This window comes from Phyllobates terribilis, unplaced genomic scaffold, assembly GCF_046119375.1.
Source record: "Phyllobates terribilis strain yellow unplaced genomic scaffold, ASM4611937v1 Scaffold_7__3_contigs__length_470593459, whole genome shotgun sequence".
Lineage (NCBI taxonomy): Eukaryota > Metazoa > Chordata > Amphibia > Anura > Dendrobatidae > Phyllobates > Phyllobates terribilis.
Genome location: NW_027362767.1, coordinates 42,172,094 through 42,187,219, shown reverse-complemented (window position 1 = coordinate 42,187,219; position 15,126 = coordinate 42,172,094). Strand labels below are relative to the sequence as shown.

The 15,126-nt window shown below is 45.4% G+C and overlaps 1 protein-coding gene across 5 annotated transcripts in view; it reads right to left on the bottom strand.

The window, feature by feature from the left end:
* The window catches only part of EVL (Enah/Vasp-like), a 157,775-nt gene that overhangs the window by 98,986 nt on the left and 43,663 nt on the right, over window positions 1-15,126 (bottom strand). Inside the window, exon 1 of one of the 5 annotated variants that reach the window (XM_073638431.1) lies at window positions 355-494. The exons of the other annotated variants lie outside the window; for them this stretch is intronic. Coding sequence (XP_073494532.1) covers window positions 355-365 — 11 coding nt within the window. The 5' untranslated portion in view covers window positions 366-494. Of the gene's footprint in view, window positions 1-354; window positions 495-15,126 lie in introns of those variants that run through there. 5 annotated transcript variants of the gene reach the window in all.

The window sequence follows — 15,126 nt, the reverse complement described above, 5'->3', positions numbered from 1 at the left end:
CAGGATAAGTAATGTAATGTATGTATACGGTGATTGTCTTTGGAGATTTTAACTTATAGTGAAAAGGTGGACGTACTCTATGTATATTTATTCCCAAAGGGCACAATCTTTGTCAACCACATATTGTGGATATTCAGTTATTAATTAAATGATTAGTAATTAATCTAACAATATTTTTATCTTATAAGCACCTGTCACCACCAGAGAGATCTTACCCTATGAATGTGTGGACTGCCATCATCTAACAGCATGCAGGGAGTTGTAGTGCTGCAGCCCCAGGTTGTGCTCCACTAGAGGAAAGTGATGCCTATGCCATACCAGTAACATGGGCAGGTTCCCGGTGAATGCTCTTACCTAGATGCCATGGCGACAGAGCAAAAACCAAAGGAGCGATGAGAACCTAGGTGCCGGCCGGACCCCCCGCTGCTCAGCTTACATGACAGACCCTCTGGTTGAATACTTTGATTTTTGGGAACACTTGCTTGTATGCAGACAGAACTACATGAGAGAACATACAGGAAAAGGATGTTCTACCAAAAGCCGCCCGAGCAGGATGTGCACCGCTTATGGTGCAAGAACCGAAACAACGTGCTCATATCGCTCACGTGGGACCTCAGAAGATAAATAAAGCATTAACTCCTTCAGGGGTGGGAAACAGACCCATCATCAGTGGTTACAGTGGGATCACTGGGGTCCTCCTACATGGAGTTATTTGTATGTTCTTGCCGTGTTTTATCACATCATAAATGTACAAATATGATATAGGGGGTTCTTGCTTTAGAGAACCCAAATTATTAGAAGAAATCTCCAAAAATCTCACTGCTGGACTCCAGCCAATCAGCAGTAGGGGAATCTAGTGTTCAATTTCCCTGCAGCTCCCCCACAGGGGAAATGAAGCATTACACAGTTTGCATTAAAATTAATGAACAGTGCACATAATGTGCAGACACGTCGAGTCCTTCAGAGCCGTGGGGGCGCTGTTTCTAGTCTTTTATTAACCTGTTCTGTCAAGCTGTTAATTCTTCTATCAATTTCTTGGAAAAGCTGAATGACAACCAATATGGCTGCAGTAGCTGCGCCCATGTGGGTTTGGAGCGAGGTTTCCTTCCATCATAAAGCCTCTTGGTCAAATTAAAAACATCAAGTCCTTTAATAACCTCCATGTTGGTCTGCAGCCAGCGTCTCCTGACCTGCACGGTAGTAAGATGTGCAGTAATACATTTCCCTGCTTCAATATTACAGCATACAGTAAGTAGACACATTTGCCATTCAGGATACAGAAAAGCTGTGTGACAACCCATGTAGCAGCCATACTTACTAACTGGACTGTAAATGACTCTGGGGTCTGGTCTGGGGTCTGCATTTGTTTAGGGGCTTTGGCCTGGTGCCACTATTTGTTTGCTGGGTCTTTTTTGGTGTCTCTATTAGTTTACAGGGTCTGTTTTAGCTCAGAGAGTGTCTGTATTATTTTAGGGGATCTGGTCTGGGGGTCTGTATTTGTTTAGGGGATCTCATCTGGGGGTCTGGGCTAGGGGTCTTTTTTAGTTTAGAGGTCCTAGTTTAGTTCTGTATATGTTTACAGGGCCTGTCTTGGGGGTCTAAATTTTATTTTGAGTTTGATCTGGGACTGTGTTGTTCTTGGGGGTCTGGTCTGAGATCTATATTTGTCTAGGGAGACACTGGTCTAGGGTCTGTATTATTTTAGGAGGTCTATAGTTTAGAGGTTTTGCTTAGAGGGCCTGGATCAGGGTCTTTTTTGATTAGAGGATCTGGTCTGTATTCATTTTGGGGGGTCACAATTTGTGATTCCTTTCCTTTACGATGGGGGCGTACACTCTATACATGACTTGTATTTATTGGGATTTTATGGGGGTGTTAATTATTAATACTAAAATAATATCTGTCTGGTGGGAAAAAGTGCAATGAAAACATCATGGCGGAGTTGTTAAGTTCTGCTGCCGGCTGCCAGGAGCGAACTCGCAGAAGTGCAGCTGGCATCCTCTCGCCTTTCTCACTGCTATAATTAAAAGCTTATTACATGCAAGTGAATGGCTGTGATTCTGATAAAGCCGCAATCATGGGGCGGCCGTCCGAGAAGCACAGCTCTGTCCATGATTACTGTCTCATTCTCCAGCAGATGTCCGAATGGACGGCACTGACACAATCTACAGGAAGTTGAGACCAGAGCAAGATACAGCAAAGCCAGGACAAGATCTCCAGCTTTTATCTTAATAAGGCGTGTGAATACTTTACATTTATTTATTGCCCCAATGCATTGAAAATAAAAAACTGAAACGCGTTTGTAAACAGGTTTGATTAAAATTCTCCTTCTGTTTTGTGCATGCAGCTCCCATGCAGATCCATGCGTCTTCATGGTTACAGACTACAAAGAAACCCAGTGTGCCGTCTGACCCTGTAGTTATCTCCTTCTGCCCCCCCCCCCCCTGCCAGATCTGACCACAGACAGGAACGTAGTCTGTAACCATGGAGACATATAGCTCAGCACAGGAGCTGTATACACAAAGCAGTAGGATTTTTTTTTTTATCTAGATGATTTGCAGAGTTGTATCATTCTTTTTATTTTTTTTATTAAATGGATGCAAAAAGTATCCAAAATGTAATAAAGCAGTTCTTCACAATTGTTAGGATACAGGATTGCAGTCAGTGAATAGAGACATCCAGAGCCTCACAACAGGACGAGAATCAGAGAACTGATACTTCTCACAGCAGAAGGTTTGCTACAGTTGTATCCAGTCTAATCAGTTCTCTATAATCCAAACTACCTGAACTGATACATATTTTCCAACTGTCCCGAGACTCATTGGCCAAAATGTAGTTGATGATAACCCTGCCAAAAGTGGGCAATTTGGGGCAGACGTGGGATTTAAATATCCCCAGAAATGTTGGCAACTATAATAGATTAATATACAACTGCTGCATAAAATCAGAACATAACCGACCACATGGCAGCCCACATCCAATACTAGATAGTTGCAACAAATAAATGTATTTTTTCATCATTTCTTATCGAGGGCCAACTGACCCTGTTCGGTTTCCTATTAATGGTTTATGGGCCCTTGAAGAGCAGCAATCATCCATCAGCTTTGGCTGCAGGAGAGCAGAAATCAACCTGAAAGTAAGAATAGTAGAAGAAAGAAGTAAGAACGCCCTGTGCGGTCTCCCGGCCACGCGGCACGGCCCATTTCCTTTCCAATTCACAACCTGCTCACACTCATTGTACTGCAATGCCGCAGCGGCTATTAATAGGGGCACAAATGTGCTGGACATGTGATACGAGGCATGCAATCCACTTGATATTCACGCCTCTATTTTCGCAAGAGGAAAAGAGATCCCTTCCATTAATTAAGGGTCCCAAAGAAATCTGCAATTACAAGCAGTCATTGGAAAAAACAACAACGTAACGGGTGTCAAAAGGCCATCCTTCCCAAAAATCATAAGAATCCATGTGGACGGATCCCCTATGGGTATGTGCCCATGGTCTGGAGCCGCTGCGGGTTTGAAGCTGCGTGTTTATGCAGCGTTAGACCCACAGCGTCCAGATGTTACAGCATAATGGATGGGATTTCTAGAAATCCCATGTCCACTATGCGTCCTCGTGCACCTGCGGATCACCCGCGGAAACTGACATGTGGCGTGTCTTTCAGACCTGCAGCATGTCAATTTCTCTTGCAGGTTCACATGTGGACTTTCCCCATAGACTAACATCAATGAGGAAAGTCCGCATGTGAAAACAAAATGAATGGCGCCGCTCATTTGCATAATGAGGGTGGAAGCCGCTCGGCTGTTCTGTAGCGTTGGGGCCGCAGGCGGCTTCTGACCGTGAGCACATACCCTTATAGTGTTGTGGACCCTGCAGATCCAGAGAAAGAAGTATCAAAGCCCTTTAGGCTGTTCCTCTGCGCAGAAACACGTCCCGTGAAAAAAAACTACATTTCAGTAACAGGAGCCAATGTACAGAGCCGAAGCACTAGGGTCCCTCCACTGTGAGGATTAGTGGGTTTCCAGCATGTAGACCCCGGAGATCAGGAAGTGCTTAGTTATATACAGGTGCATCTCACTAAATTAGAATATCATCAAAAAGTTAATTTATTTCAGTTCTTCAATACAAAAAGTGAAACTCCTATATTATATAGAGTCATTACAAACAGAGTGATTTATTTCAAGTGTTTATTTCTATTAACGTCGATGATTATGGCTTACAGCCAATGAAAACACAAAAGACATTATCTCAGTAAATTAGAATAATTAACAAAAAACACCTGCAAAAGCTTACTAAGCGTTTAAAAAGGTCCCTTAGTCTGTTTCAGTAGGCTCCACAATCATGGGGAAGACTGCTGACTTGACAGATGTCCAGAAGGCAGTCATTGACACACTCCACAAGGAGGGTTAGCCACAAAAGGTCATTGCTAAATAATCTGGCTGTTCACAGAGTGCTGTATCCAAGCATATTAATGGAAAGTTGAGTGGTAGGAAAAAGTGTGGTAGAAAAAGGTGCACAAGCAACCGGGATAACCACAGCCTTGAAAGGATTGTTAAGAAAAGGCCATTCAAAAATTTGGAGGAGATTCACAAGGAGTGGACTGCTGCTGGAGTCATTGCTTCAAGAGCCACCACACACAGACGTATCCAGGACATGGGCTACAAGTGTCGCATTCCTTGTGTTGAGCCACTCATGACCAATAAACAACGCCAGAAGCGTCTTACCTGGGCCAAGGAGAAGAAGACCTGGACTGTGGCTCAGTGGTCCAAGGCAGGTCCGGCGTCAGCACCCGGGCAAGTGCCGGGCCCTGAGCAGGCTGGGGGGCCCACAGCGGTGCGGTGCTGGCGCCCGCCCACCCTCCCTGGCAGGCGGCACAATACTTACCCCTCCCCGTGCCTCTGCAGCAGCTCCGTCCTCTGACTGTGACATCTCAGGTCAGAGGGCACGGTGACGTCTTTCCACCGCGCCCTCTCCGGAGCAGTCACAGTGGAGAGCGGGAAGACGCGGGCGCAGGTGAGGAGTCCAGAGCAGCGGCAGCAGGTGAGAAGTGAGGTGAGTATTTGATTTTTTTTTTCTTTATGTATGGATGCATGGGGAATGACATCCTGCATGGGGCATTATATGGGGGGGGGGGGGGGGGAGTGACATCCTGCATGGGGCATTATGTGGGGGGGGGGGGGACAGCTTGCATGGGGCATTATGTGTGTGTGGGGGGGGGACAGCCTCCATGGGGCATTATGTGGGGGTGGGACCAGGTTGCATGGGGCATTATGTGTGTGTGTGTGTGGGGGGGGGGGACAGCCTGCGTGGGGGGGCATAGCCTGCATGGGGCATTATATGGGGACCAGTATCCTGTATGGAGTGTTATATGGGGGCCAGTATCATGTATGGAGCGTTATATAGGGGCCGGTATCCTGTATGGAGCATTATAAGGGGTCAGTATCCTGTATGGAGCATTATATGGGGGCCAGTATTCTGTATGGAGCATTATATGGGACCCATAATACTGTATGGAGGACTATGTGGTGCCCATAATACTGTATGGAGGAAATAAACACTTGAAATAGATCACTCTGTCTGTAATGACTCTATATATAATATGAGTTTCACTTTTTGTATTGAAGAACTGAAATAAATTAACTTTTTGATGATATTCAAATTAAGTGAGATGCACCTGTAGTTTGATTTTGTTGTGAACTACATACATTAAAAAAAGTTGACTGTAAGGCTGTGTGTCCACTGTGCATTTTTTAAGCGTTTCCGCAGTGGCAATTCCGCTGCAGAAACACTAACAAAATGCTTGGTAGAAGGTCTGCCATGTTCCCCAATGATAATCTGCATGTGCTGTGCACATGCTGCGGAAATTTCCGCTGCGGATTATCATTGAGGAAAAATTCACAGCACTACCAATTATTTTGCGGAAGCGCGGCGTTTTCGTCGCCATTGACTTGTATTGAATCGCTTAATATCCGCATCACTACATGTGCACATGCGGATATTAAGCGATTCAATGTGCGGATGGTACCCGGGTCTGGAGAAGAGGAGACTCCCCTCCGGACCCGGGTACCATAGTACCTGTAAAAAAAAAGAACTAAAATAAAAAATATACATTATACTCACCTTCTGATGGCCCCCGGTCTCCTTAGCGATGCGTCCTGGCTCCCCGGCAGCTCGCGATGGTCTAAAAGGACCTGCCATGACGTTATTTAATCATGTGACGGGTCACGCGACAGCTGACGTTGGCGGTCGCGTGACCTGTCACATGACTAAATGACGTCATGTAAGGTCCTTTTACACAACAGCGAGACACCAGGAAGACCGGACGCATTGGATAAGGAGATCGGGGGCCATCAGAAGGTGAGTATATGTTTTTTTTTTTATGTTTTACCATTTTTATTCTTTTTTTAACTAACTTGGTCACACTATATAAAATTCATGTCGGTTGCATGGATTTATATAGTGTGACCAAGTTGTCAAGCACTTTCCAAGTGATGCTAAAATCGCTTGGAAAGCGCTTAACAACCCGCATGCGAAATCGCATGATCAAAACGCTTCACTTAGGCTGAGTGCCCACGTTGCGTTTTTCAAGCGTTTATGCTGCGGAATTTCCGCAGTATAAACGCTTGTGAAACGCTAGGTAATCCGCACCCCATGGTCCCCAAGGGGATTCCGCATGTTCTATGCACATGCTGCAGATTTTTCCGCAGCGTTTATGCTGCGTACAAAAATCCGCAGCATGTCATTTAATTTTTCGGAAGCGCAGCGGAACTCCCGCCATTGACTTGCATTGAGACGCACAGAAACCGCGACTGTACATTTTTACAAGCGGCTTCTATGCGTCTCTATGTGCGGATGGTACCCAGTTCTGGAGGAGAGGAGACTCTCATCCAGACCTGGGTACCATTGTACCTGTAAAAAAAGAATAAAATAACAAATAAAGTTTATACTCACCTGTCCGGCGTCTTCTCTCTGAATGCCGGCATCGCTTGAGGACCAGCGGTGACGTCACAGTCATGTGACCGCAGGCCCTTCACCGCTCTGTCTCGCGATATGCCGGCAGCCGGGAACCAGCCAGGAAGCAGCGCTGCAGCCACGCCGGGGCCTCGGGGGTGAGTATAGCTTTATTTGTTTTCATTTTTACGGTTCACACTATATAAATCCATGCTGTTTGCATGGATTTATACAGTGTGACCTAGTTGTCAAGCACTTTCCAAGTGATGCTATCGCCTGGAAAGCGCTTGTCAATCTGCATGCAGAAACGCATGTGGATCCGCATGTATTCTGCAGGAAAAACGCATGCACAATCTGCATGCGTTTTTTCTGCCAGGGAGATGCAGAAATGCTGCAGAAATTTTCTGCTTCATTTCTGCATCGTGGGCACATAGCCTTACACTTGTCCCTGGCAGGAAAAACGCATGTACAATCCGCATGTACAATCCGCATGTAAAATCCGCATGTAAAATAAGCATGCGTTTTTTCTGCCAGGGAGATGCAGAAACGCTCAGGAAAAATCCGGAGCATTTCTGCATCGTGGGCACTTAGCCTTAACCTTTCCCGTTTTAGGTCAATTAGGATTACCATAATGTTTAATATTTGCCAAATGCCAGAATAATGAGAGAGAGAGAATGTTTAAAGGCATTTTTATTTCTTACTGCAAAGTCAAAAGTTTACATACACTAAGATTACTATGCCTTTAAACAATTCTGGACTGCCCATATGATGATGTCATGTGTTTGGAAGCTTCTGATAGGTTTATTGGCAACATCTGAGTTAATTACAGACACACCTGTGAATGTATTTTAATGCACACCTGAAACACACTGCTTCTTTGTGCAGCATCATGGGAGAGTCTAAAAAAAATCAGCCATGATATCAGGAAGAGAATTGTGGATTTGCAAAAGTCTGGCTCATCCTTGGGTACAATTTCAAGATACCTGAAGGTGCCTCGTTCATCTGTACAAACAATTATACGCAAGTACAAAGAAGATAGGAATGTCCAGCCATCATACCGCTCAGGAAGGAGACAAGTTCTGTGTCCCAGAGATGAAAGTGCTTTAGTTCGACATGTGCATGTGGCGCCTCTGAGGGTCCAGTCGCCACAGAGGTACTGCATCTCAGCCAGAGGTGTGGTACCCCACTCTCGGGTAAGGAGGGAGCACTACCCGGGACCCACACACCCACATCCAACACCACATCACTCCAGTAGGGAAGGGCGAGATTGCTCCTGAGGGAGAGCACAGTCCCTGTCTGGAGGGGGGAACTAGGTAGAGGAGGTGGGTGGAGGAAGTAGTTTAGGGGAGCACTGAAGGAACGACTGAAGGTAGAGGGGACAACGTAGAGTGACAGCTGGTGACGCGGGTCACATGACAGGTAGTATAAAAGGAAAGGTAGAAAGATCTAGAAAGGCAGTTAGTCAGTCAGAGCAGTTGGTGACAGGAGTCTGTCACAGGGAGTGAAGAGAGAAGACCGGAGCAGTGAGAGGCTCCAGAGACAGAGAAAGGATCTTAGGGGCACGGGAAGTGCGGAGTCCATCCGTGCGCCCGAGTTCACGCCGACTGTGAAGGGATCAGGTCGCAGTAGGGGACCGGCCCCAGACTAGTGGAGGACTGCAAGACTCAGCTAGCAAACCGGAGGCTGCGGTATCTCTAAGTGCCGTAGCCAAAACCACACACATTCGCTGAAAAGGTGGCCATATAGGACCAAGGGGACAGAGAGGATGTCGCCCGCCAAGGCCCGCGGCCACTGGCTCGGGACACTGTGTGTGAGGCGCAGGGCAGGAGGGCAAGAGCCAGAGCAGAGAGACGACCTGGGAAGGTACACAAGAAATTGGTCCCGATCAAGTGCACCCAAGTTATCTGAGAGTTGGCTGGATCACTTCCCCGGAAGACACAGCACTCGGTGGGCAGTTATAACATGGCTAGCAGTTGTAACCTGGAGCACCGTAAAAACTGTGAGCAAAAAACTTGAAGACTGCACCCCGCTGTGTCCTTGACTTAATTGCTGCGTCACCTGCCTTGCACTACACCACCAACATCTAGAAAAATCACCTATTTAACTGCCCTGGGGTCTAGCTCTACCCGTGGAGAGCTGAACCATCTCTACTGCATCACCAACGGCCCCAGTGGATCTGAACAGCAGCGGCGGACACCTATAGCCGCATACCACGGGTGGCATCACGAAACTATCCCCAAAAACGTTATTCCCCTCTTTTCTTTATTCTGGGCCACGGACCAGGTCACTGGCACCGTGACTAGCCCAATAGAACCGACCGGCCCGACTACCGAGTACCCCACGGTTCCAGGGGGCGCGTCAATTATATCAACCCAAGGACAAAAGCAAAAGACCTTGTGAAGATGATGGTGGAAGCTGGTAAGATTGTGTCAATAACCACAGTGAAACAAGTACTGTATCAACATGGGCTGAAAGTCCACTCTGCCAGGAAGAAGGCATCACTCCAAAAGAAACATAAAAAGCCAGATTAATGTTTGGAAATGCACACAGGAATTTAGACCTCTGATGAAACTAAAATTTAACTTTTTGGGCATAATGACCATCATTACGTTTGGAGGAAAAAGGAAGAAGCTTGGAAGCCTAAGAACACCATCCCAACTGTGAAACACGGGGGTGGCAGCATCATGTTGTGGGGTTGTTTTGCTGCGGGAGGGACTGGTGCACTTCACAAAATAGATGGCATCATGAGAAAAGAAGATTATGTGGCAATACTGAAGCAGCATCTTAAGACATCAGCCAGGAAGGTAAAGCTTGGGCGGAAATGGGTCTTCCAAATGGACAATGACCCGAAGCATACTGCCAAAAGGCAACAAAGTGGCTTAAGGATAACAAAGTCAATGTTTTGGAGTGGCCGTCACAAAGCCCTGATCTCAATACTATTGAAAATGTATGGGCAAAGCTGAAAAGGCATATACGGTACATACATATATATACAGACATATATAAATACACACACATATATATATATTCACACACACATACAGTGGTGGCCAAAAGTATTGGCACCCCTGCAATTCTGTCAGATAATACTCAGTTTCTTCCTGAAAATGATTGCAATCACAAATTCTTTGGTATTATTATCTTCATTTAATTTGTCTTCAATGAAAAAACACAAAAAGAATTGTCCTAAAGCCAAATTGGATACAATTCCACACCAAACCTAAAAAAAGGGGGTGGACAAAAGTATTGGCACTGTTTGAAAAATCATGTGATGCTTCTCTAATTCGTGTAATTAACAGCACCTGTAACTTACCTGTGGCACCTAACAGGTGTTGGCAATAACTAAATCACACTTGCAGCAAGTTAACATGGATTAAAGTTGACTCAACCTCTGTCCTGTGTCCTTGTGTGTACCACATTGAGCATGGAGAAAAGAAAGAAGACCAAAGAACTGTCTGAGGACTTGAGAAACCAAATTGTGAGGAAGCATGAGAAATCTCAAGGCTACAAGTCCATCTCCAAAGACCTGAATGTTCCTGTGTCTTCCGTGCGCAGTGTCATCAAGAAGTTTAAAGCCCATGGCACTGTGGCTAACGTCCCTAGATGTGGACGGAAAAGAAAAATTAACGAGAGATTTCAATGCAAGATTGTGCGGATGGTGGATAAAGAACCTCGACTAACATCCAAACAAGTTCAAGCTGCCCTGCAGTCCGAGGGTACAACAGTGCCAACCCGTACTATCCGTCGGCGTCTGAATGAAAAGGGACTGTATGGTAGGATACCCAGGAAGGCCCCACTTCTTACCCCGAGACATAAAAAAGCCAGGCTGGGGTTTGCCAAAACTTACCTGAGAAAGCCGAAAACGTTTTGGAAGAATGTTCTCTGGTCAGATGAGACAAAAGTAGAGATTTTTGGGAAAAAGCATCAACATAGAGTGTACAGGGAAAAAAAAGAGGCATTCAAAGAAAAGAACACGGTCCCTACAGTCAAACATGGTGGAGGTTCCCTGATGTTTTGGGGTTGCTTTGCTGCCTCTGGCACTGGACTGCTTGACCGTGTGCATGGCATTATGAAGTCTAAAGACTACCAACAAATTTTGCAGCATAATGTAGGGCCCAGTGTGAGAAAGCTGGGTCTCCCTCAGAGGTTATGGGTCTTCCAGCAGGACAATGACCCAAAACACACTTCCAAAAGCACTATAAAATGGTTTGCGAGAAAGCACTGGAGACTTCTAAGGTGGCCAGCAATGAGTCCAGACCTGAATCCCATAGAACACCTGTGGAGAGATCTCAAAATGGCAGTTTGGAGAAGGCACCCTTCAAATATCAGGGACCTGGAGCAGTTTGGCAAAGAAGAATGGTCTACAATTCCAGCAGAGCATTGTAAGAAACTCATTGATGGTTACCGGAAGCGGTTGTTCACAGTTATTTTGGCTAAAGGTTGTGCAACCAAGTATTAGGCTGAGGGTGCCAATACTTTTGTCTGGCCCATTTTTGGAGTTTTGTGTGAAATGATCAATGATTTGATTTTTGCTTCATTCTCTTTTGTGTTTTTTCCTTGCAAGAAAATTAAATGAAGATAATAAGACCAAAGAATTTGTGATTGCAATCATTTTCAGGAAGAAACCGAGTATTATCTGACAGAATTGCAGGGGTGCCAATACTTTTGGCCACCACTGTATATATACACACACATCCTGCCATCTGCGGATCGTAATGTCAGATCTTATCTTATATGTAATTTCCTTTAATCTTGCTGATTGCTTCCGTTATGGATGAAGAACAAGATTGTTTATGTTTTAATCGAACAAAAGTGCAAACCCCAACGATATACAGTATAAGCGCTGATACATTTTAGGCCTCATTCAAACGTCCATGATTTTTCACATATGCAAAAAAATTGTTGCGCGCGTCATCAGTGTTTGGTTCGTCAGTTTTTCATCAGTGATTTTCACGTAGTGATAAATAAATACATAAATTACAAATATCTTCTGTCCTTTGCAATGTTAGTCCTGGGCAGCACACAGATTGTGACGGACGCCATGTGCTGTCCGTGGTGTTCACCGACCCATAGACTTGTATGAGTAATTTTAATCTGTGACGCAGATAAAAACGGACATGTCTCCGAGGCTTCTGCATGGACACTCGGTCCACAAAATAACACAGATATGTGGATTGCTCCATAAATTTTAATATGTACGACTTCTTTACATGAAAAGCTGACGGCTGAATGACGGTCATCATTAAAGGGGCATGGTCAAAAACATGTGTGGGGGGAGGTGAAGGTGGGACTTGAGCACCAAAAAGAAAAAAACAAGAAAAAAAGTCTTAATTGCCTCATATAGAGAGATCCCGGTGATCAGCGCTGATGTACAATGCTCTGAAGTGGACCTAAAGGTTATAAAATCTAATTCTGATGTTTCTCCTTTAAATGTTTTAGGATTTATTCAGAACCGGGAATTATGGCGAATTCTAGATTCATTATAATCAGGAGCAGCTGAATGTAATAACAGAGGAGCGTCCGCGGCCCTGGCCCCACGCCAGCACACGTTCACACTGAGCTTCTGTTCCTGTCAGGATCCACTACATTGTAGGACTGAGAGGTGACTTGTCCTCGGTGGAGCTCCGGATCCGTCCGCCGCTGCTCCAATATCTCACACTCACTTGTTTCGTTTCGAGACGCTTTCTGCTGCCGGTCACGTTCTTGGCTCCGACTCTTTATTACAGTTTGTCGCTTTTGCAAACTGATGACAGTGGAGATAACGGACCGAAGGCGTGAGGATAAGAAATCATCACAAGTAGTAGGACCCTGATGTCCTAAAGCTAAATCCTCAGCTACCAAAGCAAGCAAGGCGTCTACCGCCATAATACTAGCCAAACAACAGTGCCATACTGCATCCTTAAGAATGCCACTAAGTTTAAAGGGACTCTATCAGCAGGTTTTTACTATGTAATCTAACAGTAGCATGATGTAGGGGCTGAGACCCTGATTCCAGAGATGTGTCATTTACTGGGCTACTTGCTGCAGTTTTGATAGAATCCCTGTTTTCTCTGTTCTAGATGTAGCAGTGCTCAGAATGCTGAGCTGTGTATAGCCCCGCCCACACCCTTGATTAGCAGCTTCATGTGGACACTGTAAACTGCCAATCAGTGGTGGAGGCGGGGTTACACAGATTAGCTGGACTGCCTTGCACGTGATACCAAGTCCTGCAATGATAATTTCCTGCTGATAAAACACTGATTGTGTTGAAATTATAACACACGGCCTAATAAGTGACACATAGCCAGAATCTGGGTATCTTTCTCTACATTATACTGCTCTCAGATTAGACAGCAAACACATTGAGGACAGATTCCCTATTCTCTTTAAATGACTACACAGTAGTCCTATGTAGTGAACAAATCATTGCCATACAGTGACCACATAATTGTGCCATATAGTTTGTATATAACTATACCGATATTTAAAGGGGTTATCGGCCTCTGCCACTTCTGCATCAGGAGATGAAAGGCGCCACTGACATTTTATTCTCCGGCCAATGGCCAGGTCCCGACACGCAAAACAGGTATCATCCATCCATCCTAACATGACAATCATTACCATGCGGTCAACAGGTGCCATGTTGGCGGAAGAGGTTTTATACAAAATAGGACTAATGCTTGTAGTCTTTTTTTTTTACAATTTCAGCCCATAAAATACCACCATACGACCATATAAGTGCCCCAAAAATACTGCACAATACACCATCAAGATAATATTGCCAGTGGATATTATCACTATATATCCCAAATGAAATGCAGTATCCAAATAATACTCCCCTACAGAACCCACACAATAATGCTGCATAGTTCCCAAATAATTCTGCAGTTCAATCTTTACATAATACCAACATACAATGCTAAATAATACTAGATTTTAGTTTTCACTTGGAGTTACTAAGGATAGCTCATTAATATTAGATTCCCAGACTAGGGGCGTACATAAAAATCATGGGGCCCCATAGCAGAAGTTCTAACTGGCCCGGTCTACCCACCCCAAAAAAAAGAAAAAGAAAAATGAAATAATTGTCAGGGTCACAGGAGAGGATATCTCACAACTTTCCAGCCTTACATAGTAATTTTCCTCCTGCTGAAGTCCCAGATTCCTCTTTCATTGCCCCCATAAAGTATGATGCCAACAAAAGTGTCCCCCCACAAACACAGTATGATACCCCCATGGTGAATTTCTCTACTTTACCCTCCACATGCACAGTATAATGACCCTACTGTACCCCACCTCGACTCCTGAAACAAAGTATGGTGACCCCCAACACAGTATGATCCCCCAACTGTGACCCCCACACAGCCCTCCATACAGTATAATGAGCCTACATACAGTATAATGGCCCCACACTGTATAATGGCCCACAATAGCCCTCCAAACAGTATGATGGACCCCACACAAACCTTCACACTGTATAATTGCTTGCATACAGTATAATGGCCCCACATAACCCTCCAAATATTATACTGGACCCACAGAGCCTTCTATATAATATAATGCGCCTCCCCATGGTCCACCATACAATATAATGCACCCCCATGGTCCTCCATTACAATATAATGCACCCCCATGGTCCTCCATACAATAAAATGCACCCCACATGATCCTCCATATAATATAATGCACCCTCCATGGTCCTTCATACAATATAATGCACCCCCATGGTCCTCCATTCAATATAATGCACCCCCATAGAGTATAATGCAGACCCCACAGGGCATAGTGCAGGCTCCATAAGGCATAGTGCAGCCCCCATAGGACATAGTATAGCCCCCAAAGGGTAAAATGCACCCCCCCAGTCCTCCAGTAATATGGGCACCACATACTCACTCATCAAAAAAAAAAAATACAATACTCACGGCTCCTCGTTCCCCCGCTGCTTCGGTCTCTGCAGCGCGTCTCGTCAACTCCACTACCTGACCCAGCATGGCACGATGAAGTGATGTCAGATGCAGAGGGGGAATGATGGGAGAGGGAGTATCACATGACGCTCCCTCCTCCATCATTGCTTTCAACTGTATCGCCATCTGGCGATACAGTTGAATACAGGTCGAGGGGGCGGCATTGCCTGTACGGGGGATGGGGCCCCAATTTGGGGGCGGGCCTGATGCAGGGGGGCCTGATGCGGGCTC